This window comes from Canis lupus, chromosome 6, assembly GCF_048164855.1.
Source record: "Canis lupus baileyi chromosome 6, mCanLup2.hap1, whole genome shotgun sequence".
NCBI classification, from domain to species: domain Eukaryota; kingdom Metazoa; phylum Chordata; class Mammalia; order Carnivora; family Canidae; genus Canis; species Canis lupus.
In genome coordinates, this window is record NC_132843.1 from 62,207,970 (window position 1) to 62,232,385 (window position 24,416).

At 36.0% G+C, this 24,416-nt stretch overlaps 1 protein-coding gene across 4 annotated transcripts in view; it reads right to left on the reverse strand.

Moving 5' to 3' along the window:
- Positions 1 to 24,416, reverse strand: part of HMCN1 (hemicentin 1) — a 458,239-nt gene that overhangs the window by 12,346 nt on the left and 421,477 nt on the right. For 2 of the 4 annotated variants that reach the window (XM_072830871.1, XM_072830875.1), the window contains 13 exons: positions 24,099 to 24,269; positions 23,511 to 23,681; positions 20,052 to 20,201; positions 19,160 to 19,297; positions 17,883 to 18,004; positions 16,750 to 16,987; positions 11,153 to 11,215; positions 10,018 to 10,137; positions 8,767 to 8,901; positions 6,116 to 6,229; positions 5,248 to 5,373; positions 3,453 to 3,581; positions 1,026 to 1,376 (listed from right to left, as the gene is read on the reverse strand). In XM_072830871.1, the coding sequence (XP_072686972.1) occupies positions 1,026 to 1,376; positions 3,453 to 3,581; positions 5,248 to 5,373; positions 6,116 to 6,229; positions 8,767 to 8,901; positions 10,018 to 10,137; positions 11,153 to 11,215; positions 16,750 to 16,987; positions 17,883 to 18,004; positions 19,160 to 19,297; positions 20,052 to 20,201; positions 23,511 to 23,681; positions 24,099 to 24,269 (2,028 nt within the window). Of the gene's footprint in view, positions 1 to 1,025; positions 1,377 to 3,452; positions 3,582 to 5,247; positions 5,374 to 6,115; positions 6,230 to 8,766; positions 8,902 to 10,017; positions 10,138 to 11,152; positions 11,216 to 16,749; positions 16,988 to 17,882; positions 18,005 to 19,159; positions 19,298 to 20,051; positions 20,202 to 23,510; positions 23,682 to 24,098; positions 24,270 to 24,416 lie in introns of those variants that run through there. The other 2 variants (XM_072830872.1, XM_072830874.1) reach the window with 2 other exon arrangements.

Sequence of the window (24,416 nt, forward strand, 5' to 3'; positions counted from 1 at the left end):
GGTAGAGAAATAATGACAAAAATTGAAGTCAGAAAAAGACTTAAAATGTTTATAAGAAATGTCTAACAGAAAGCATATTTAGGCAAGAATAAATGTAGAATACTTAGGAAAAATGAAAGAAAATGAAGTTGGCATGGGGTCTTTAAACAAAAGTTCTTTCTTCCCACCTTCCTCCCTTTCTTCCTTGCTTTATTCTGTCATCTAACCAATAGTGGGGCTAATTCATGTTTGCTAATTTCTCTTGGCACATAGCTCAATAGCACGCAAACTGTGGACGCTCACAGAAAATTGGATTAAATGAATGACAGATGGTAATGTTTGCAGCTTAACTGAAAACAAAGTCTCAATTACTGAGTTGGAAATTACACTTCACTTTTGCAAACAAATTAAATTGTAGACTTGTGAGTTTAGATAAAGATATTGAAAGCACATATTTTAGAGCAATGAAAGCAACCTAATTTTGTCCTGGCTCATAGTATCTTTTCAGCGATTTACATATATACAAAATAATCAAACTGAGAAATTCCATTGGGAGTGTGGGACAATAGTCATCACCGTTTTGGTTGTCATATAAAACAAGTAGTTGACTGAGACACCGAAAGTTAGACTTTTAACCCACTGCTTGGGCATCAACCAGGTAACAGCCATAATCTGATGGTATTATATTAATGGCAATATGCATATTCTCTCTCTCTTTTTTAAAAAAAGTACTCTGAATGCCACTGAAATTTATTTCTACATAGCATTAAATTTAATAACACTTTCAAGAGTGATCAAAAGAGAGAAACTGTCAATATAAAACAATTAATTATCAGAATGTACACATATAAATACATCATTTACTTGAACAAATTTTGTAATAGTTTCAGGTGCCAGAGTAAATGTCTTGGAACTTTGAGTCATCCCCAATTTGAGATCAGATGTAGTTTGCTGCACCCAAACTGCCACAGGTGCTTGTGCATATGTTTAGACTCTGGCCCAGAAATGAGCCCCCAGAAAGGAAACGTAACACGGCTGACATTTACCTACACATGTGTCACGGCTCGCCTCAGAGCCTTCAGGGCAAGTTTTCCTAATAGTCCTTCTAGTCCTGGAGAGAGATGTTCTGCTGTTCCTATACTCTGAGTAGGAGCTGTAGAGATGTGAGTACTGTCTGTAATGCTGTTGAGGTTGATAGCTGTTTCTCACAGGGGAGAACCATGCAAGGTTATAGCTATTGTGCTGACTGCCATAATTAGGCAGCCTCTCCAATCCAGCGCAAGATTTCCCGTCCCCTAATAAATGTTGTCCTGGTGGACAGATACACTTGAAGCTGCCGGGGGTGTTGGAGCACTGATATGCACAAGGCTTAGGCACTTGTTCACATTCATTAATATCTGCTCGTGTGCCATGATACATAAAAAAAGAGAGAGAAAAAAAAACCACATACATACACACACAAAACACAGGAATAAAGAATCAGTCTCTGAAACAAACTGAAGACATTATGTTATCCTCCAAAGTTATGAATATGGTAATTTCTCAATTTTTATGGACTTTAGAGAAAGCTTTAATCATTCATTTATGAATATATAGAAAGGTTCTAAGACTTTTCCTAATGTGTATAGTACATAAAGGGTCACATGGGCAAATGTGGTCTTGAATCCAGAAAAACTAGAGTTCGAAGCTAATGCAGGTCTTAATTCTGTTGGAGCAAAGGACTCAATCACATTTCTGGTTTGCATTTTATTATAACATTCTCACTACTACCTCCAATCTTTTATACCATTACAAGTTTCAGATGTGATAATATTGGTACAACTACTAACATTTTTATTTCTTTTGAATCAATGATTATTATTTAATAATCAAGGCAAGTGCACTGTCTTTATAAAAATTTAAAAAGAAGGAAATTAAGACAGAATTATTTCTTCTAAGATATAAACTCACAAAATTCATAAAATTTAAAAAAGCTATTTTTCTTCCTATTCGTATGTTAACACATATTATACACTCCCAACTTTTCCTGTAAATTGGAAGAGCAAATGAAAATCAGAGAACAAAACTAAATTCCTTAATTATTTACCACAGCAGCATGAAAGAAAGCAACATGAATAAGCAGAATAAAAGTGATAAATTTTGTTTTAAAAATTATTTTAGTAGGGCAGCCCAGGTGGCTCAGTGGTTTAGTGCCGCCTTCAGCCAAGGGTCTGATCCTGGAGACCAGGATCGAGTCCCATGTCAGGCTCCCTGCATGGAGCCTGCTTCTCTGCCTGTGTCTCTGCCTTTCTCTCTCTCTGTCTCTCTCTCTCTGTCTCATGAATAAATAAATAAAAATCTAAAAAAAATATATTTTAGTAAGCTGAAGTTAAAAGTAACATTTTTAATCTCTTTTAGGCAATGGCTCTATTTTCTTCATTGATTTATTTCCTAGTCCAAAGCCTGGCATTCAACTTACTGAACAAATGATTGAACAAATAAACATATTTCATTCTGTGAGGTTGCTGCTATGACTAATCAAGATGTTAAGGTACATGTAAATTACAATGTCTAAACAGAAGACTAAAATGATATGTACTTTTATTAAAGAGCATTTATTTTAAAAGCGTTTCTAGTAATTTTATTACTGTCAACATTTGCTCTGTGCAAAGTACTCGCCTAAAGACTGAATAAAGACAGAACCAAGTCTTTACGGGAGAATTTGCTATAACTCATTGTTCAGTAGATAACCAAGGCAACCAATTTTAAAAGTGTAGTATGTAAACCAGAAGCCAGTATTTAAAGCCCACACAATTTTTTTCCTGTACTTAAATATTCCAGGAGGAATATAATTTCATAGTTCAGTTTCTTGATTGGAAGTGCATTGATTATAAAGAAGCACATAGATATATTCTATTGCCTGTTACCTGCCTTATTTACATTCAATTATAACTAATACGGAAACAAACAGGCAATTGGGAGAACGGAGTGAGATTCTCAACACAGGGAGTGGAACATAGTAAGCACTATATAGATACTAAAGTAATAATTATCAATTTACTTAAATTGTGTATTCACGTTTTAATCCTTCATGCCCGAACCTTTGTACTACATACAATTATACTTCACATCCAACTAGAATGGATCTGTGCAAACATTTACACGACGTGCACAGAGAGATAATCAATGAGATGATCTTCATGATTAAGTCATCACGGTAACTATATTGGAACCTTACTCTGATATGTGTAGTGTATAGTCAGCACTCTGTAAGTGATGATTATGATCACTTTAAATGTCAGTGTAAATTGAACTCAATATGAAATCTTTAAGAAGTAATTCAATTTCTGTTCTAAATTACTTAAACCAACTTACACATTTTCTTATTGTCCCAAGAAAGCAATTGAGAGTGGAGAGTGGTCCTGATCAAGTTGGTAAGGCTAAGTAATAATGTTAACATCTTTATTACTCAGTAAGAGTTCCCGGTAACTTACCCATACAGGGTCTTCCAACTCCTTGAGACCGGAAACCTCTAGGACATACACAGCGATAGCTGCCTCTTGTATTCTCACATATCTGGTTATATCTGCACTGATGGGTCCCATCTTTACATTCATCAATATCTACAGACACAGAGGCAGTAAAAAGTAATAACACTTCCTCCTTCAAAACCTAAAGTCATTATATTTAAAATGAACACTCTTTAAAATTATTAATGGTTCCATTTCTCACCATGTGGCTGAGACCTGGGTTAAGTTCTAGTTCTGCTACTTATTAACTGGCTCCTTTTCCTTTTCTTGCTCCCTACTATGGAAAGGGTTTTGTTCTCACCTTTGTAGCCATCTTCCCTCTACTCTCTCCACCTTTGGCTGTCTTACTTATACTAGTGAATCTAGTAAGCTTGCTGATGTAGACTTACAGCAATAGTTCTACATCGTTTCTTATCTACAGCCCCACATTTCTGGCTGCTGGCTGGTCCTCTCCATGTCAGTCTTTTACCAGTACTCCAAACTCCACATGCCCTCAGTGTCTTATCATTACTCTCTTTCTTATGACAAGAGCATTCTTTTCCCCCTCAGTCAACCAGATTTATCTAGAACTTATTTCCTCAGTTTCTAAGATTGAGTAATTCTACTTCCTTCAATCAATCCCTTAGATCTCCATTCACATTTCCATCTAGCTATATTTTTGCTGTCATTTTTCAACAGTCTCTGATCTTTCAGCTCAGCTCATCTTCAATTATATACATAATTACAGTCAATACTCTTCAAAATATTTACAATCACATATAACTGCACATGATACACTGAGTTGACTACTATTCCTAGTAGATAACAGAAATATTTATCTATGTCCATATCACGGGAAAGTCTTTGAAATCTGATGATCCAACCCTGTCCCCGGTTTTTGTTTTTGTTTTTGTTTTTTTTAGGTAATCTTAAGACTTGTTTAAGGTCAGTTAGGAAGGAAGGAAGTATGAATTTTAAACTGTTTTCTCCAAGCCCAGTCCCTTTTCCTTTCTACAAGACTCTCTTTCCTTTTTCCACCATGTCCACCTATTATTACTGTTATTACCATTCCATTCAAGGCAATATTTAAATGTTATCACTTCCGTAATATCTATTAGATACAATTACTCTTGTACAATTTTATTTGTACCTGTTTTATGGCCTTTCATTCTCCCTTATACTATAGCATTTTTTTTTCTTTTGATGAAAAAAGTGGAACTAGCCAATCTATTCCAGTAGACTGTAAGGAAGAGAGGAGGAATACTATGTTTCATTTTTGTAAATGGTGCAGCTTATAGTTTTGCTAATTAAGGCAGGCGAGTATAGAAAGGATAAACTTAGGGAAAATATACCTTACTTTCTTGTCTGGTCACTGATTTGACATTGGGAGAATAATTAGTTCTAAAATAAAATATTTTGAACTTTTAATAAACTTGTATAAGCTTTTCTTAACCACTTGTGAAGTTTTAAACATAGAGACACTAAATTTCATAGACACAATGTGAGATAATGTTAATTTACTATGTAAAGCAAATGTGTAATTGATGGGAGCTCAAAATGGTGATAGGCTTCCATGGTGAGCTTCCATTTCTTGGTATAGCCATGAGCCTGGAACTGCACAGATCAAACATACTAGACGTTGGGAGTAAAAAACCTGTGGGAAAAGAAAAACTTCCTTGTGAGATTAAATTGACTTTAATCATTAGTTTTAAAAATGTATACCTTACTTGGCTTGTCAATGGCAAGTGGATCTCAGTCATTGAACTAGCCATGCACTCACCAATGCAAGTTCCATTTTCTGCCTTGGTCATTCCATTTGGACAAAGATCAATGCATTTATAACCCCCGCGGGTGTTCTTGCAGTGTTGATCTGGTCTGCATACATTCTGTCTACATTCATTCACATCTTGATAAAAGAACAAAGATTAATGAAGATTGAGAAAACAGTCTTTTCTATTTTTCCATAAGAATCATACCTTTAGATTCTAAGGATAAAGATGTTAATTATATAATCACCATGTAAGGTTATTTAAACTCATCAATGTAAGTAACACACTATTTTAAAACAGAATGATAAAAATTAAAAAAAATTAGCTCACATATGGGTAGCCATACTAACCACTTCGTCCTCTTAGAAAAGTAATAATAATAATTATTATATATATTTTATATTATATTATATATAATTATTATATATAAACTTTGTATATGTAACCATATATATTATGGTTCTAGGAAATAAATCAGTAACTACAATAGGGAAATGCTAAAAAATGGTTATGTAATTAGAAAACAAAACCTGTAAAGGATAGCATTTGCTTCTATTTTTTTAAAAAGATTTTATTTATTTATTCATGAGAGACACAGAGAGGGGCAGAGCCACAGGCAGAGGGAGAAGCACACTCCCTGTGGGGTGCCTGATGTGGGACTGGATCTCAGGAGTCCAGGATCATGCCTTGAGCCAAAGGCAGGTGCTCAATCACTGAGCCACCCAGCCATCCCTCCATTTCATTTCTGCATGGATGCCAAACACAATGGATAGAGGTATCTTATGTATGAATCCAGCCCAGCACACAGCATATAGACTAGATCGAACACCTAGAAATTACAAAGATGTCATTGTTTTGAATTTAAAGCCCTTTTCTTACCTATGCATTTTCTGCCTTTGAGCTGATACCCAGGCTCACATCCACAATGAAAACTTCCTATGGCATTGAAACAGCGGTGGTGACAGGGGCTGGATTCTTGACATTCATTAATATCTGTTAAATAAAACACAACTTTCATTATATGCTGTTAGGAAACTTGGGTTAATTTATTTCAGATGTCTAACATTTTAATGATCTTTTATCATGGTCATGTTTAAGATCTTTCCTAAAATGAATCTAATAAAATTGCTCTCATATGATCTGCCAGACAGTTGATTGGATTAACTGCTGAATGCCAGTATCTCTCTTCAATGCTTCTCAAAAGTAGACATTTCCTAGTGACTTGGAACTATATGGATACAATACTCCTCTACTTTATTCTATCAGGTGGTTCCCATGTCTGTTTCTAGGAAGTTTTAGCCCTGGAATGTTGCTGACAGACTGGAATACTGAAGATAGGGGGTGGAAAAAAAGCCAAGGTCTTCTGCAGTATCTTTTGCAACTGATTTTTCTTCCTTATTTTTGCTGCTGTTAGCCTGATGCAGGTCTTGATCACCTTGTGCCTGATGGTAGCAACTTTAGCATTTTTCCTCATCTGTAGTCATTGCCAGATTAATCTGTCTAAACACCATCTGGGGTATAGTATAAAAACAAAATGTGTAGGCATGAATTCCACAAATTCATGGGCATTTGCTTGTTTTTTGTACCTTTTCCAAAATCTTCCTTCCTTCTAGTCCCAGAGGAAGAGAGATCTTTTCTCCCATATAAGGAAAATTCCTCTATTTGAGTGTTTGAGCTCTGCAGCCCATCTCCTCCTTCCTCACCAAGATGAGGACCGTGGTCCATTGAGCATTCTCTCCTTATGGGCATTTTGAAAGCCTTCTTCCTTACTATCATCTTCCCCATAATTGAATCTTTCCTACCCTAACACAATCCCTCTCTCAGGTCTATACTCATCTCAAGTTCCTTCTACTTCTCTATTGTTCTATTCCAAACCCTTTGAAGGAACAATCACGACACTTAGGCTCTTTATGTCCCCACCAGTCATTCCCAAACTCAAGATTGTGTCTTATTTTGCCCTTGTTTTCTATTTGAGCTCTTTCATTTATTTATTTTTTATTTTGAAAACAATTTTTTAAAGTTTTAATTTAAATTCCAGTTAGTTAACAAACTGTGTTTGTTATTAGTTTCAGCTACATGAGCTTTTTAAATTTAATCTTTCAAAATCTGCATGTTAATATAAATGCATAAATATGATCAGATACTTTAAAAATATTTAAGTGTAGCTTTTCCTTCTTTCTTTTTTCTTCGCTTCCTTTATCCTTTCTTACCTTCCCTGCCCATCAAAGCCAACATGCATTAACAATCTAGTACAAATAATAACATATTGTTTCTATGTATTCACACACATTTATATATATATTTACATGTAAATATATATATATATATATATATATACACACACACACACATATACATATACACACACACATAAATCCATTTCCTTTATCTTTGGTTATTATTTGTTTTCCAGCCACATAATCTTTTCTACACAAGTTACACATACTTTCCTACATCATTTGACAATACCTCATGGAAATGTCTCTAAAGCAAACAGTTGAGCTGCATTCCATTCTTTATAATGGCTGCACAATGGTTTATGGTGTGGATGGACCACAGTTCATTTACTCTTTCTACTACTGATAGGCATTCAGTTTTGTATCCACTATTTCTGCCTCCATTAAAAAACTCTGATAGCTTTATTCATAATTGTTAAAACTTGGAAGCACCAGGATATCCTTTAGTAGCAGAATAGATTAATAAAGTATAATGCATTAACACAATGGATGGAATATTATTCAACCCATGAAAAGAGCTATCAACCCATGAAAAGATGTGGAAAAAACTTCAATGCATATTATTAAGTGAAAAAAGCCAATCTTAAAAGGCTACATGCTATATGACATTCTGGAAAAAATAAAACTATGGAGACAAGAAAAAGATCGATGTTTGTCAGAGGCTGGGGGAAGTGAGGGATGAATAGGCAAAGCACAGAGGATTTTTAGGGCATGGAGACTATGCTTTATGATACTATGATATAGGATACATGTTATTATTTGTCAAAATCCATACAGTGTACAACACCAAGAGTGTGTCCTAATGTAAATGATGAACTTTGGATGATAATGATGTATCAATGTGGGTTCATCATTGGTAAGAATTTTGCGACTCTGGGACAAGATGTTGATAGTTGAGAGTGCTATGCATGAGTTGGGGCAGGGAATATATGAGAAATTTCTTTACCTTCCCTTTCATTTTGTTGTGAACCTAAAACTTCTCTAAAAAAATCTATTAAATCTAAATAAAAGCTATTAAAATCATGCAATAGATATCTGGTAGTCTTATGCAATGGAGATTTATGAAGTAGAGTATTCAGATCATGCTATGTAATCTCTTCTCTCACATATAACAGGCAAATGTTATTCAAAACCGTTGTGCTACAAATATTAAAAATAGCCATGAAATATTACACCTAAAACCTTATCAAGAAGCTCAATCTATAAAACAGAGTTTACTTTAAATGATTCAAAAGGCAGAGGGTTTTGATTCTTAGTATAATGAAGATAAAGGAAGGAACTCCATTCTTATACCTTGACAACTCAGCCCATCAGAGGTTCTTCGAAAGCCAATTCCACAATGGACCACACAGCGATATGATCCAATGGTATTGTCACAGTCTTGACCAGCATGGCAGGTGTGTCCCCCTAAAGCACACTCATCAATATCTGCAACAAAATGAGTCATTCAACTAAAGGGGGTTGAAGAAAACCACCCAGGAACCTGCTATGAAATGGGGATAAGAAAAGCAATAGATGACATTTGAAAATATATGAGAACAAGAATGACGAATAATATGGTTGAATCATTTCAGGTCAGTTAAGTTGAGGACGAACTCATAGGAGCATAGTGTGATGTCTTTACAGACATCCGTGAGACCACTGATCCATTAGTTGGCATTAAAAAAGTTACTTCTCCTATCTGACATTTCAGTTTTCTCATCTGTTAAATGAGGATAATATGTGTCTCTCAACATTGCTTTGAAAATTAAAGGAAATAATATACACAAGGTGCTCAATCCATACTGGACATTCCATCAATGTCACTCTGCTCCCCTCCTATACCCTACCTCTTCATCTCTCTTTTGCATTTAGAATGGTGTCTCCTTGGACATAGTGGAAGAAATCCTTTCCTCTTTTTACCATTTTAAGATTTATTTATAACCCAGATTCTCACACAATTCTAATTTTGAAGTATATGTAGAGTCTGATAAAAAAGTGAGGTGAGGGAGAGGGGATCAGGGAATGGGCCAAATGGGGAGTGGGAAGTATCAGCTTCCAGTTATGAAATGAATAAGTCATGGGAATACAAGGTACAGCACAAGAACACAATCAATGATACTGTAATAGTGATGTATTGGGACAGATGGTAGCTATACTTGTGGTGAGCACAGTGTATAAACCTGTCAAATCACTAAGGTGTACTTCTGAAAATAATATAACACTATGTGTCAACTGTACTCAAAAACACATCATTTTTTTTTATGTTCCCGAAGTGCTACCAGGATTGTACAATTAACTTAAATTCTTTATAATTTTTTATTTCTTAGTTTTGTCATTGTAAAAATGAACATGATAATAGTCCTGCCTGTCTCTGATCATGGTGTTGTGGGGATTAAGTGGGTCACTATATAAGCTCTCCTGCCTGAAGGTCTCTGCTTATTGCTAACGTGGGGGGCAGAAAGAGTAGGAAAAGAAGAGCATCATTCTACCACACTTTTCCTAGGCCTGAGCTTCCTGTGACCATTGCCTGACCATGTCTATTAGGTCTAGCTTTGGGAATACCTTGACAAGTCTTTCCATCTGCAGCTATGGTGAGGCCTTCTGGGCAGGAGCAATAATAGGTTCCCACGGTATTGTGGCAGATCTGGGAGCAGGGACTCCCTGCTGCACATTCATCTTCATCTTAAACAAAAAACAGAAAGGCCAAATTAGTAGGTAAACTCTCCCGCTTTCTAAGAGTTATTAAAGTTCATGAAAATAGTAGTTCATACAACAGTCACTTATGGAGGACAATGAATTGAATCAAAGTAACAGGAAATTCTCTAAGAGCCACAAAATAGAAACACTAAGCAAAAATTAACTTTGGGTCCCCAAATTATCTTGGATAGTGACTAGATGTTTAAATTCATTCTAAAACAACAAGATGACCTGTGATCTAAATTTTTTTTAACCTACCTTAACTCATTCCTCACAACATTCCTAGGAGACAGATATTTTTTATTACCATCTTCATTTTGCATGATAAACTGGAGCAACAAAGAGGTTAAGTAAGTTGCCCAAGGTCACACAAGTCATTATTGGCCGAGATGAAATTTGAACCTGGGCATACTAGTTTCTAAAGACCACTTTTCTAGCACTAAATACTAGATTACATTGCCTACCCAAAAGAGGCACTGTACACACAAACCTGAGCTCCTCCAGCCATTTACTCAGCTGTTTGCTTATCTGTGACTCTCCTGCATGAGTATTTGGATGGGATGAGGCTGGCTTAGTCAGTGGTCCTTGGTGCATATCGTGCCCTATCCTCTGAGCAATTCTAGGGTTAGGTGATTGGGAGTTGGATTATTATTATGTTTCACGCCCATGGCATAAAAATTACCAGAGGCCAGTATTTTGTCCTTGTGTTCACTCCACCTCTATACTTGGTCATGATCTCTGACACACTTTACTGCTGTCAAATTAAAAGTACAGGCCTTGCAGTGACCTCAAATTCAAATCTAGCTCTGACACTTGATAGCTGAGTGATCTTAGGCACCCCACTTAACTTCGCATCTCAACTTCCTCGCATGTAAAATGGGACACTTATAAGATTGTTGTGACAATTAAATATCTAGTAACATGGCAATCGATGTCCATTAAATTGATTCCATTACTAACATTTTTTAGAAAAATAACAATGCATTATTCCCATTCTTACCAGCACAAAAGGGTCCAATTGAGTCTAAGGCAAATCCAGAGGGGCACTGATTACTGCGATCTCCTACCACAAAGAGAAAAGCAAAATTAACCGACTGCGATCTCCTACCACAAAGAGAAAAGCAAAATTAACCGATGTGTTAGAATGTTAACACCTTGTTTCTTTCCAGGACAATCTTCCCTGGGAAGATATGCTAAAGATGGAAAACATCATACAACAAAAGCAATAGGTGAAAACAAGCAGGAATGGAAAACGTTTCCTTGTTCCCCAACCAAGAACTAAATGAATCATAGTCCAGAAATTGTTGGCAAGCAACTATTGGAAACAGATCTTCTCTTTAAGTTGTTTATATTAATCAAAAGAAAATGAAATAAAACCATTCTGTGATAACGAAAAAGGATCCAAGATCAATGTGTACGCCAGGCATAACCACAGGCAAAGTCCTATTCCACTAGCCATTATTCATTCTGTTCTAGGATTAGGATTATTTTCAAGCCACTTAAATAATTCATGCCAGTGTAAACCAGAAACTCTAATGAAGGAACTCTCTCCTTTTGTGGATCTCCTCCATTTGCAATGTAAAGCATTTGAGTCAAAGTCCCCTAGGTGTGCTCAATGTTTTCCTTTCCCATGTAGTCAAAGCAAGGGGAAACAGGCATATTGGGATGGAATAGGTTGAAGTTATGTCAGAAACAAACATATTAACAAGAATAAATGAACTAGTTAGGGAATCTCTTTCCTTAGAAAATAGCTCTGCCTTGACTGGTTTAAGCAATTTAGCAAATATTTTTCAAACATTATTGAACTGTAGAAACTTATATAAAATATATTTTGAGTTACTAAAGTAATATATGTGTGCCCACACACGCACACAAACTAAAAGACAATCATTAATATAATAAATTTCTTTTGAAGGAAATTTTATTTAATTCATATTGTATATTCAGTTCATATTCAATCTCTGAGAAAATACCTTTGATTTTCTTTCAATTCCAAATGCATAAAACCATGCTTGTTTATATTAATGTTTTAGGTGCTTTTTATGGAGGCAGTCCAGGCATTACTTTAGATTTTATTTATTTATTTATTTATTTATTTATTTATTTATTTATTATTTATAGAATAATTCTTTTTTTTTTTTTTTGAAGATTTTATTTATTCATTCATGAGAGACACAGAAAGAAAGAGAGGCAGAGACACAGGCAGAGGGAGAAGCAGGCTCTATGCGGTGAGCCCGATGTAGGACTTGATCCCGGGACTCCAGAATCACACCCTGTACCGAAGGCAGGTGCCAAACCACTGAGCCACCCAGGGATCCTCTACTTTAGATTTTAAAGATATGGATGCAAGTAATTTTCAGCCACTGATCTCAAGAATACAACTCAGGTGGTCATTATAATTCATGCTTCATTTTTATTTATTCACTGATTCATTTTTGCATTCCTACTACAACCAGTATATGTTGTGTAGGGCACTGCATTGGGGGCTCTAATTGTGGAAAAAATGTGTCATACGATAAGTTATTATCTGTTAGTAGTTTTAGATTTTAGGTTCTCAATAAGGGAGATATCTTCTATTAGGTAACATTCGGGCTATTTTGCGGAGAGACTTTTGCTGTTTTGGTGATAGAAAGGCCTATTAAAATTTAGTGAGTGGGGCAGACCGTAGGGCAAGTTTTATAGTAATGTAATGTGTGGGATAATGATGCAAGATGAAGATTTGTCCCTTGCCTTGAAAGATTTTCATAGAAGTGAGAAAGTTGTGTGTAATAAATGGAGGCTAGAACCTATCTTCCACATATTAAACACTTTTTTGTGTGATTAAAATATACAGTGAATTTTCCAGGAATACAACTGTCATATACATTGATGATGGTTGATTGTACGTTGTTTTATTCAATACATTACCAAGAATTACTTAGTGTTAAAAAAAAAAATCACACCGGAGACCTACATATATAGGTTCAGCCATTATGAATACTTCTCTCTTATCTTCCAGTTATAGTAATGTCTAAAGATTTTCATACTGAAATACTTAATACTTGGTTATAAACTGTATCCTTTTATTTATTCTTTATGTTATAAAGTAAGCTATTTTGAATTATACTAGTTATGATTTTCCTTTAGACATAGGGCAGGGGTATTACAAAATATTTTTTTGTGTTATTACTATGTATAATAATTGTAGAAACTTTGAAAAGTATAAAATTCCTCGTAACTTTGTCACTTGGGACAGCTACTACCAATAATGTGATGTTTTTCCTTCTATGAATATACGCTTCAAAAAGTTAATTTAGGATCTTTCACCCTAGAGACTAATGACTGTCAAAGTTTATTGATTATAAGATAGAGCTTATTAAAAATATAGATTCCTTGGCCCTATCCCAGTCAGAAGAAGCCTGGGAATTTGTGTTTTTAGCCAGAATAATGGTTTCCTTATAATCACCACGGTGTGGGCAGCCCAGGTTTAAATCATACTGTGTACTGCATTTCAATTATTGTTATGCCATGCATATTCTTCTGTCACTTGTTTTATTGTTAATACCTAGAACAATGTCTGGTACACAGCACTCAACAAGTATCTTGAGCTATATTTAATTGCTTTAAAATTATTTTAATGACTGTTTAAGAATTTATCATACAGCTATGTTACAATTTACATACTTACTTCTTGCTTCTAGGATATTTATTATTGGCCATATCTGTGATTTTCTTAGGGCAGATTCCTGGAATGAGATAACTACAAAGATGTGATACTGCTTCCCAGAAACGTTACATGAATTAGCCCCTGATGGCAGTGAATCAGGCTGTTCGTTTCCCCATACCTGTCCAGTGCTGAGTGGTTATCATATTTTTTAATCTCTGACAATGATAATTGGAAAATGGTACTTCATTGTTTTAATTTGTATTTCTTTGCTTATTGGTGAGGTTAGACAGTTTTTCACATTCATTTTGTCATTATTATTTCTTCCTTTTGAATTTCCTGTTCACAGCCTTTACGTATTTCTTATTGGGGTGCTGTCCTTTTCTTATTGATTTTTTTAACAGTACTATTTATGTATTTATGTATGTATGTATGTATTTATTTGAGAGAAAGAGATAGAGGGCATGAGCGGGGGGGGGGGGGGCAGAGGGAGAGGGAGAAGCAGACTCCTTGCCTAGCACAGACCCTATGTGGGGCTCCATCCCAGGACCTGGAGATCATGATCCTAGCTAAAGCATTCTTAACCAACTGAGACACCCAGGCACCCACCAGTGCTTTTTTTTTTTTAAAGCAAGATCCATGCCCATGTGGGGCTTGAACTCATGATCCCAAAATCAAGAGTCACATGCTCTACCAACTGAGTTAGCCAGAAGTCCATTCTTATTGATTTTTAAAAGCCTCATACATATTAAGGTTAATCATAGTTGTCTATAATGTACAAAGCAAATATTCATTCTTGGTATATATTTTACCTTCTCAATTTTGTCTTTGTCTCCCATGAAGAAGTTTTTAAAAACTTATCTGTAGTTAAATTTCTCTCTCCTTTATTGTTTCTGATGCCCTCTGATTAATTTGTAAAATATAAATATAGTTTATAATTCTATTTTTAAAAATCCATTCTATTTTAAAGATATAAAATTAAAAAATTATATTGATTTATGTTTGTGAATTGACTTGACCAGCAATTTCCAAATGCCAGCCTACAGACCAGGTACATTAAAATCATTAGGGGAGGTGTTAAAAATACAGACTTCCAGGTCCAACCTTAGACTAGCTAAGCCAAAATCTTTAAGCCTAGAAATATGAACTTTCATCAAGCTCTTTAGGTGTTTCTAACTGCATTGTAACCATAGCTCTAGTCTAGACACAATATAGAAGAGAAAGAACTTGCTGGTTAAGCAACCAAGAATGCAAGCTTGCCCCCTGGTGGTCACTTAGAAAGAAAATTTAAGTACCTAACATAATTCACAGGAACCTCAGCAAACAAATGTGCACATATCAGATGTGACTCATAAAATCATAGTGTTTAAGAATAGTAAAGGGTTATAAATATCCCATAGTGTGTTTTCTTCTATTGTGAGATCCATATTTCCCAACTACACTGTTACAGATACCACAAAGACTTTCAAAGGCTTAGAGAATTTACATGATTAAAAGGTGTACATGACTTTAAAAAATATTTTTAATTCTTGTCCCAGATGGTATAAATTCATTTTTTAACCAAAATCTTATGCAAAGTTATCTTCTTTTAATTATATGGAGTACTGGAGAAAGTAGAAGCAGGTCATCCTTGAAAAGTGGGCATTATTAAGGAAGAGAAATAGAACTCTTCATTCCAGTGGCTCTTTTCCTTTGTCCCAGTGACTGGAACATGCATGACAAGAGTAAACTGAGGTGGTGGTAGCAACATATGAGTGGAGATGGTGTGAGGCTAGGGGGCTTACCGGCTGTGAGGCTTCATGAATCTATGATCATCTAAAAAAATTGTGAACAGGTTCTGTTAGATTACTATGATCTAAAATTCGATGATGCAGTTCTGATAGGTGCTGATGAAGAAAACAGTCATGTGCATGAGTGATGAAAACAAGAGTAAATGGTGAAAATGAGTTTTTAGTGTATCTTCTGAGCATGATAAAACAAAATGATGCTATTTAAAATCTATTTGGATCTATTTTAAGAAAGCTAGCAAATAACAGAGGCCAGTACGAATCATTTTACTGTACTAATACAAGCTGAAAGTTCAAAGTTCAAAGACATTAAAATATTTAGTGTCTATAAAATAGCCACATGCAAGTATCTCCTGGGATCAAACTTCATGGGACATGGAATGCTGATTATTTGGGTGCCTCTTATGATTGAAAAGAGATCTTAGGGTATAGATACATCAAAGAACTACACAGCATTAAAGACCACTGAGATCAAGAGTCGTAGAACTATGCTTAGAAAATGAAGAGCAATTGAAAAATTATAATGTCTAGGAATAAGAAATGACAGTTGGAACCCTGATTATTGCTGCACAATTTTTAAAAGCTGCTTTTAAAATATGGAAACTTTTTTTTTCTTACTAGTTTAGGTTGAGATATACTTTTACATTATGTTTAAGGAATTAAAAAAAATTCCTTGAGTCATAACAAGAATAATGGGCTAGAGTACCCAGAGAAAACATCATTCTGACAGAGGATATATTTTTTAAACCTTTCTGCATATCTAGAACAGTAACTCCACCATGTTATATGGAGAAGCATATTAGTAATCCAAATACACTAAAACTCCAGTGTGATTGGCTTTATCATAGGGCTTTACCTCTTACAAAACATGGACAACATACATGAAAACCTGGTATCAGTAGGTTCAATCTGTGCCCTAATATCCTTATTCTGAATGGCATTGATGCAATTCTTTTGCCCCACCCCCACTTCTTTAGGTATTAAATACCTTTTTTCCCTAAGATTTTATTTTTAAGTAATCTCTACATATAATGTGAGGCTTGAACTTACAACCTTGAGATCAAGAGCCACATGCTTTACTCACTGAGCCAGCCAGGCACCCTACTTTCACCCTTTTAGAAAGGACTGAATGGAAAAATGATCTGGACTTTCCTTTACCCAAAGTACCTTTGGAAATTGAAGCATGGATTTTAAAACCCAGTGTCTCTTCTAACTGGTTGTAGTCAGATTCCACAGAGGAAGCATGAAGTGTTTCTACCAAGAAAGGCATTCTTCCCTGTGCATCATCATAGAAAACGGTGTGGTTCCATGTGTATGGCACGCTGACGCCATCAATGGTGAACAGCCGGGTTGAGTAGGCATACAGCTGCCCAGGACCTGTCTGAATGTAGTCCTCCGTGTAATCCTAAGGAAGACAGTATAGAATGGAAGATCAGCATGGCTTATTCCGTTTTTTTTTTTTTTTCTTGAGGGTAGTATGAGATGCAGAATGAGGAAAATAAAGGCTAAGGGGCTATATATATATATATATACACAGTTGATCCTTGATCAACATGATTTGAGCTGTGTAGGTCATCATATGTGGTTTTTTTTATACAGTACAGTACTTTAAGTGTATTTTCTCTTCCTTGTGATTTTCTTACTAACATTTTCTTTTCCCTAGCTTACTTTACTGTAAAAATACAGTATGTAATATATATGACATACAAAATATATGTTGACTACGTTATCGGTAAGGTTTCTAGTCAACATTAGGCTGTTAATAGTTAAATTTTGGGAGCCAAAAGTCATAAGTGATTTTTGAATGCCCAGGGGAGTAGGCACTGAACCTCCACACTGTTCAAAGGTCAACTGTAGCTATAAATAAAGTTTATAGTTCAAAGCTGTAGGTCAGGAGTAAAAAAGGATGTGAAAGGGTGATTACCATTCTTTAGTTTCTGAAATACTTTTATGGGTGATATACAAAAACTTTTGTATAACAGTTTGTATTCTTTTTATATGTGGAATAATAAACAAATGACTTAAATCAGCATAGCATTTATTTTGGTCCTGGTAAATAGGATCAGTAATAAACCAGTAAGTATTACTGGTAATAAAACCAGTAAGAGTGTGTAAAGACTTATTCCTGAAGATTTCTATACAAAGACAAGCTAGGCATTTCTAACTTTAGTGGTTTAGATATTCCTCTGAGCAAACAAGGGAAACTACATAAGGTCTCCATGCTCTTTCTATGAATCTTTGGTTTCTACTCTTACCATTACTCCAATAAACAGTGAAGGCATGTTATCCTGACTTTTTACCTTTACGGTGACTTCAGCAGGTGACTGAAGCTGCAGGACATAGCCACTCACAACAATATCTAGAAGCAAAGCACCATCAGAATCCAAGCCCCGGGCAATATGAGTCATCCGCAAGATTTCTCCTAGGAATTACAATTCATTCATTTTAACAGCAAAAAATATATGGTTTGTGTAAGTACAGAGCAGATTGACATTACATATCAGTTCAGCTATGTTATTTTACTTCAAACTTCAATAAGCATAGACCATAAGGAATTAAATTATTACTTAGTCCGTGAATTAAAGAGTTAGGCTTATTGAATGTAAAGCTTCTTTTTCTGTGGCAAAAAAATGTGGCGTATGATTATGTGAAGGATTCTACATTTTACTTATTTATTAATATTTTATTTGCTAAGTGGGTTCCTTGCCAGTGTGGGGTTTGAACTCATGAATCACATGCTCTACTGACTGAGCCAACCAGGTGACCCGGATTCTACACTTTAAACTCACAAGCAATAGCAAGACAGTTCTGCAAAAATAGATCATCTATGAGAATGGACAGGGAGCTTCACCAGGTAGACTGGCAATACCATAAGTCTGGCCACAGGACTTTGCTCTTTCTGATGCTTCAAGAAGTAGCAAAGGGGCATTTTAGTAAGTGAATGATCATGAAGAGACCCACTTGTCTTCTGGGCTGATTAAAGCCCTTTCATCAGCCTTTCTTCTTTACAGAGCCCTTTTTCTTTACCATTGAGGCTCTTTACCTTTGAAGAGGCTTGTAATGAAAGTCAATAAAAATATGTATGCCCTCAGGAAGGCCCATGAATAACTAACACATATTTATTAAAACTAAATGTAAAGTGAAAAGCCCTTAGATTTGCTTATTTTTTACTTCCACCTTTTTGATAAAAAGAATCCCTATAAGGTATCCTAACCAAACCTCAGGTTCATAGACAAGTCTTAATAGCAATGACTCATTTTCTTGCTCTGTTTTAGCCTTTAAAACTCTCTGAGGATTTAAAGAGAAAAGATGAAAAAAAAAAAAAAAGAGGAAAGATGAGAAAAAACTTTTGGGGTATAGAAATCACTATACTGTTTGAAAACACATGGGCTCTTATAGATCCATGTCAGTAAAAGTTTACAGGGAAATATGAAATTGCTCTTATATCATTTATGATAAGACTACATCGAAAACTTTAAAATTATTCTCTGGGGGAATATATAAACGTATTTTTTTAACCAGCAACTTTTAAGGCAATCATATTTTTTATAGTAATAAAATATTAAGTTCAACTAACCGGTTGCAAATTCCACCTGAGTTTCTCTCTTGAAGACTGCATTGGTGAGGGTGAAGCCATTGACTGCTTCTCCTATTTCCTTTGCTGCTGTCCAGTAAATAGGATTTAGAATAGAAACTATTTTTCTCATTGCTGGACCTAAAGAAAAAAGGATAAATAAGGTGACAAAGAGAGATATTTACAATCCATTGTTATTATTATCTTCAGAGCCTGTTACTTATAAGGATGAATCCTAAATAATCTTGAAAAAGAGCAAAAAATAAGTATCAGTATCTCACTTGTCTTTAAGAATTTACTATTGGGACAGAACTAAGGACTATCATACAGATCATTTAGAGGTAGCATGGTCTAGAAGCTTTAAGCAGAAATAATAAGTGAAGAATAGTATATAATTTTTTATAAAAAAGAGGCTATCGGTGTCCATCGAAAGATGAATGGATAAAGAAGATGTGGTCTATGTATACAATGGAATATTACTCAGCCATCAGAAACGACAAATACCCACCCTTTGCTTCGACGTGGATGGAACTGGAGGGTATTATGCTGAGTGAAATAAGTCAATCGGAGAAGGACAAACATTATATGGTCTCATTCATTTGGGGAATATAAAAAATAGTGAAAGGGAATAAAGGGGAAAGGAGAAAAAATAAGTGGGAAATATCAGAAAGGGAGACAGAACATGAAAGACTCCTAACTCTGGGAAATGAACTAGGGGTGGTGGAAGGGGAGGTGGGCGGGGGGTGGGGGTGACTGGGTGGTGGGCACTGAAGTGGGCACTTGACGGGATGAGCACTGGGTGTTATTCTGTATGTTGACAAACTGAACACCAATAAAAAATAAATTTATATAAAAAAAGAGGCTATTAACAACTTTTATAAGCAAACAGACTTACCAAGACTTCGAGGTACGTTGGTAATCTTGGCATGTATTATTCTAGTATCAGAGGCAGGACTATCTGTTACTGTGGCGTTAAGAAAAGCAATTCCAAATTCAACATCATTAATATTTCCAATAACACTTCCTCTGGCTCGCTGTGGCCCACCTATTGGGGGAAGAAAAAATATTGGTGGATAAGGAAACAATTTCATCAATGTTACAGGGGACAAAATAAGGCCAATATTCAAAGATGCTACAAATCTTCTTTCAAACATTTAAAATATCATATGACATCTGAATTTAAGAGTGAAATAAATAAGCTTTCAAAACATTCTACTTTCATGTAACACTCATCATCCCACATAAATCTAGGGTCCTTCCAATCTATATACATCATGGCATTATTTCACAATCCAAAGAATACAATCAGCACCCAGTCCCAAAGCCAAAATAAAGAATGTGTTTGTTGATGGTGATGAAATGATGATAATATGAGAGTTTATTGAGCATGTTATGTACCATACTAAGCACTTAATATGAGTTAACTCTTTTCATCTTGTCAAAAATCCTATAAAGTTATCTTAAATGGCCACAGTTTGCAGACTATAAAAGTAAAGTTTAGAGACCTAAGTCATAGAATGAAGGTCTGAACACAGATGTGCTTGGCATCAAAATCCATGTTCTTTTATCTATTGCCTCCTTTGTGAGAACACAGAGGGAAAGGAGGGACCACCTCAAAACAACTCCTGAGCCTCCTTTTAGGTCACTGCCAACATAGGTGAGGAGTTTCTAATAGGTATTGTTCAGTCCATCTGAACATTGGGTTTCAGATGGAAGGTTTACCAAGTTTTCCTTAATATATATACATACTGGAAAATAGTTAACTTGAGAAAAATTTGAGAAGGGTGTTTCATTTTTAACAGTGCTGCAGAATTCCTACAGAGACAGTTGAAAACAACTACACATTTAAAAAAAATCTCTATAGTAATTTTAAGCCTTATTTCCATTGTTCAGCAAAATTATTAGTTACTGACACAGAATGGGTGATTAAATGAATGCTTTTTAAGTGAACTGCATGCTTTAGCAAGAGAAGGAAACATACTGGGAAGAAGCTGATAGTGAAATTCATAAATATTCATTACTTGATGGCTTTTAATTGAATATATTTCTTAAAAAATCACTAGATGTTTACAATATTGTTACATATTATAAACCAGGGAGAAATACAATGGTATTTAATCTCAGAAAAATCAGTAAGAATAGGGGTGCCTGGGCGGCTCATTTGATTAAGCATCTGCCTTCAGCTCAAGTCATGATCCCAGCCTCCTGGGACTGAACCCTACACTGGACTCCCATGCTGAGCAGGGAGTCTGCTTCTCCCTCTCTGCTTGCCACTCCCCCTGGTTGTGCTCTCTCTCTTGCAGTCAAATAAATAAAATAAAATCTTTAAAAAAATAAAAATCAGTAAGTATAGTATTTCACCATTTTAATTTGCATTACTTTGTTTATTGGTGAGAGAATACATTTTTTTCACATTGATTCAGTCTTCATGTTCTGGACTACATTTATTTGTTCATCAAGTGCTGAGAATACAATAATAAGAAAGAAAAAAGACATGAGGCTTGCCTTCATAGAGCTTATATCTGAAAGAGGGAGATAAACATTAATTAGAATTCCACAAATGTAAAATTGAAATGTACTAATGTATGTGATATCTACTACCAAGGGAAGCCTGAGAAGAAAGTAAAAATAGAGTGGAGAGCTGATGAAAGTTAGGTCTTAACTAAGCCAGAGAAGGCAGGACAAAGGCTTTCTGGATAGAGGAAAGTGATATGTGTCACCCTTTTGAGAGGTGGTGGTTTGCCATATCTAGAAACCAAAAGGAGAAAAAGGTGGAGAGTTGTGGGAGTGGTGTTGCAAGATGATGCAGGAAAGTAGACAGTAGGGCCAACTGGGACCTGGTAGGCCATTCTGGTTCTTATCTTTAGTCCTAATCAGGAGAGAGGGGTAGAAAGATTACTAATTCACTTGGTTTTCTGGGTCACTTGAACATTTGGACCTTGGTTCTTGTCTCCAGAAGAGCTTGAGTTCCAGTGTGCATTAGACATCTTCTAGTTCTGGGTAGCTAATTGGAATCCTTGAAACTCCTTGCCAGACTCTGTAATCCAAATTGTCCACCTATTTGGACTTCCTTCTGCTACTGGGACCCTTGTCCCATGACCAAATCATACTCCTTAGGAATGAACATTACCCCTTGACAGTGACTTGTAACAAGGCTCAGGAACTACAAAATTCCTCAATTAAAACTAGAACTGTCACCATGCCTATATGATAGAACTTCAAAATCTTTGGTAATCAGTTGATATGTTGACAACATATGTTGAACAGCTGACTGATAGCCACTTGTTCTTTTAGCTTGTCTAGATCCTACAAATCCCTTCATGTAACTCCTCTCTCTCTCTCACTCTGCCAAATGAACCTTCTTGACTTTCACAGACATTTTATTTCTAAGGCATGCTTAAAGCTTTGGAAAGTTCAGTGGTATCTGAGCACTTTAACAATTGGAGACTGTTCTTTTTAATCTTCTTATGGACCTTAGAAATCCAAAAAAAAAAAGAAATCCTACCCTGAGACATGCAACCTTAAAACAATCCACTATTTCTTGGTACTCCAGCAAACTCTTTCATAGGTTCATAGGTTCTAGAATTCTGGCTTCGTTCCTTCTGGATTTTTAAAAAATATTATTTACTTACTTATTTTAGAGAGAAAGTGTGTGTGTGTACCAGCAGGGGAAGGGGCAAGGGAGAGAGAGAGAGAAAGAATCTCAAGCAGACTCCATATTGAGCATGGAGACTGATGGGGGTGGGGGTGGGGGGCTCCATCTCACAACATTGACATCATGACCTGAACTGAAATCAAGAGTTAACCACTGAGCCACCCAGGTACCCCACCTCATGAATTTTTACATCACTTACAATATCCAGCCATGTTGTATGACTTGGGTTATCATAGTTGAACTCCCCCTATTCTTTTTTCCTAGAATTTAACTGCCCACTATTTTACTTTCCACATTTATGTTCTCTGTGTTTCCATCCATGAAAAAATAGCCCCTCGCTGTGTATTCTGTTAAGTATTCAGTTTCTATCCCACTCTCATTTTCTGTCTGGAATCTCAGCCTGGCTTTCCCCAGTCTTTCAAACCTTTTTATCCCACAAGCATAGGACTAGTATTTATAGCTGCACAGACCATATCCTTTTACAAGGGGGCCTGGATGGGGTGAGCAGCAGCTAAAATCCAGCCATAAGCTTTGCTGTGGACCAACGTGAAGGGGAAAAAATACATTTTCCCTACTTCTTCCTTCTGGAGTTGGCACCATTTTTTAATTTGTGGGCTCAGAGGGATATCCTTTTCCAATTTGCAGGAAGGTTGTAAATAAGCCAGCAATGGTTTCATCAAATCTAACTTAGTTCCTTACCTGGACATACTTGCATATTGCATCTGGACACCTGAGTAGCATCTCCTGGACATGGGCGCCCGCTTATAGATGGCACTGGATTGTTGCATAGCCGTTTTCGAGTCTTTTCACCTCCTCCACAGGAGGCAGAGCACTGGCCCCAACTGTGCCAGTTTCCCCAACTTCCATCCACTGTGAACAAGAACAGAATGGCCAATATCAATCCATTGGTTTTAAAATCTACAGCTCAGGTGACCCTAACTATACAACTCTCATTTTAAGATTTGAAATGATGGGGCTGCTACAATAGCACTAAATGAAATGCTTTTCTTTTTTTCTTTTTTATTTTTTTAAGATTTTATTTTTTACATTTTTAAATTTATTATTTTTTAATAATAAATTTATTTTTTATTGGTGTGCAATTTGCCAACATACAGAATAACACCCAGTGCTCATCCCGTCAAGTGCCCCCCTCAGTGCCAGTCACCCATTCACCCCCACCCCCCGCCCTCCTCCCCTTCCACCACCCCTAGTTTGTTTCCCAGAGTTAGGAGTCTCCCTTTCTGATATTTCTTTTCTTATTCTACTGCTAGGAGTCAGGGGACTCACCAGGACACATGTCAGTGTTGCACCTCTGGATCTGAGAGTCTGGCCCCCCACAAGCTCTTCCTCCATTGGAGGGATGAGGGTTATCACATGTGCGGTACCGTCGCATCTGCCCTCCGTTGCACGTCCGGCTGCACATTCCCCAGCCACTCCAAGGACTCCAGTTACCATGAGCTACAACAGAGAGCCATTGGAGAGGTGCTAAACAATGACATTCATCCAAAAAATATGTAAGACTTTCCCCTGGAACTGAAAAGAAATATATGAATCTATAAATAGGCAACTTCCAAAGGCAGCTAGCTGGTTTAGCTGTTCTTTTGA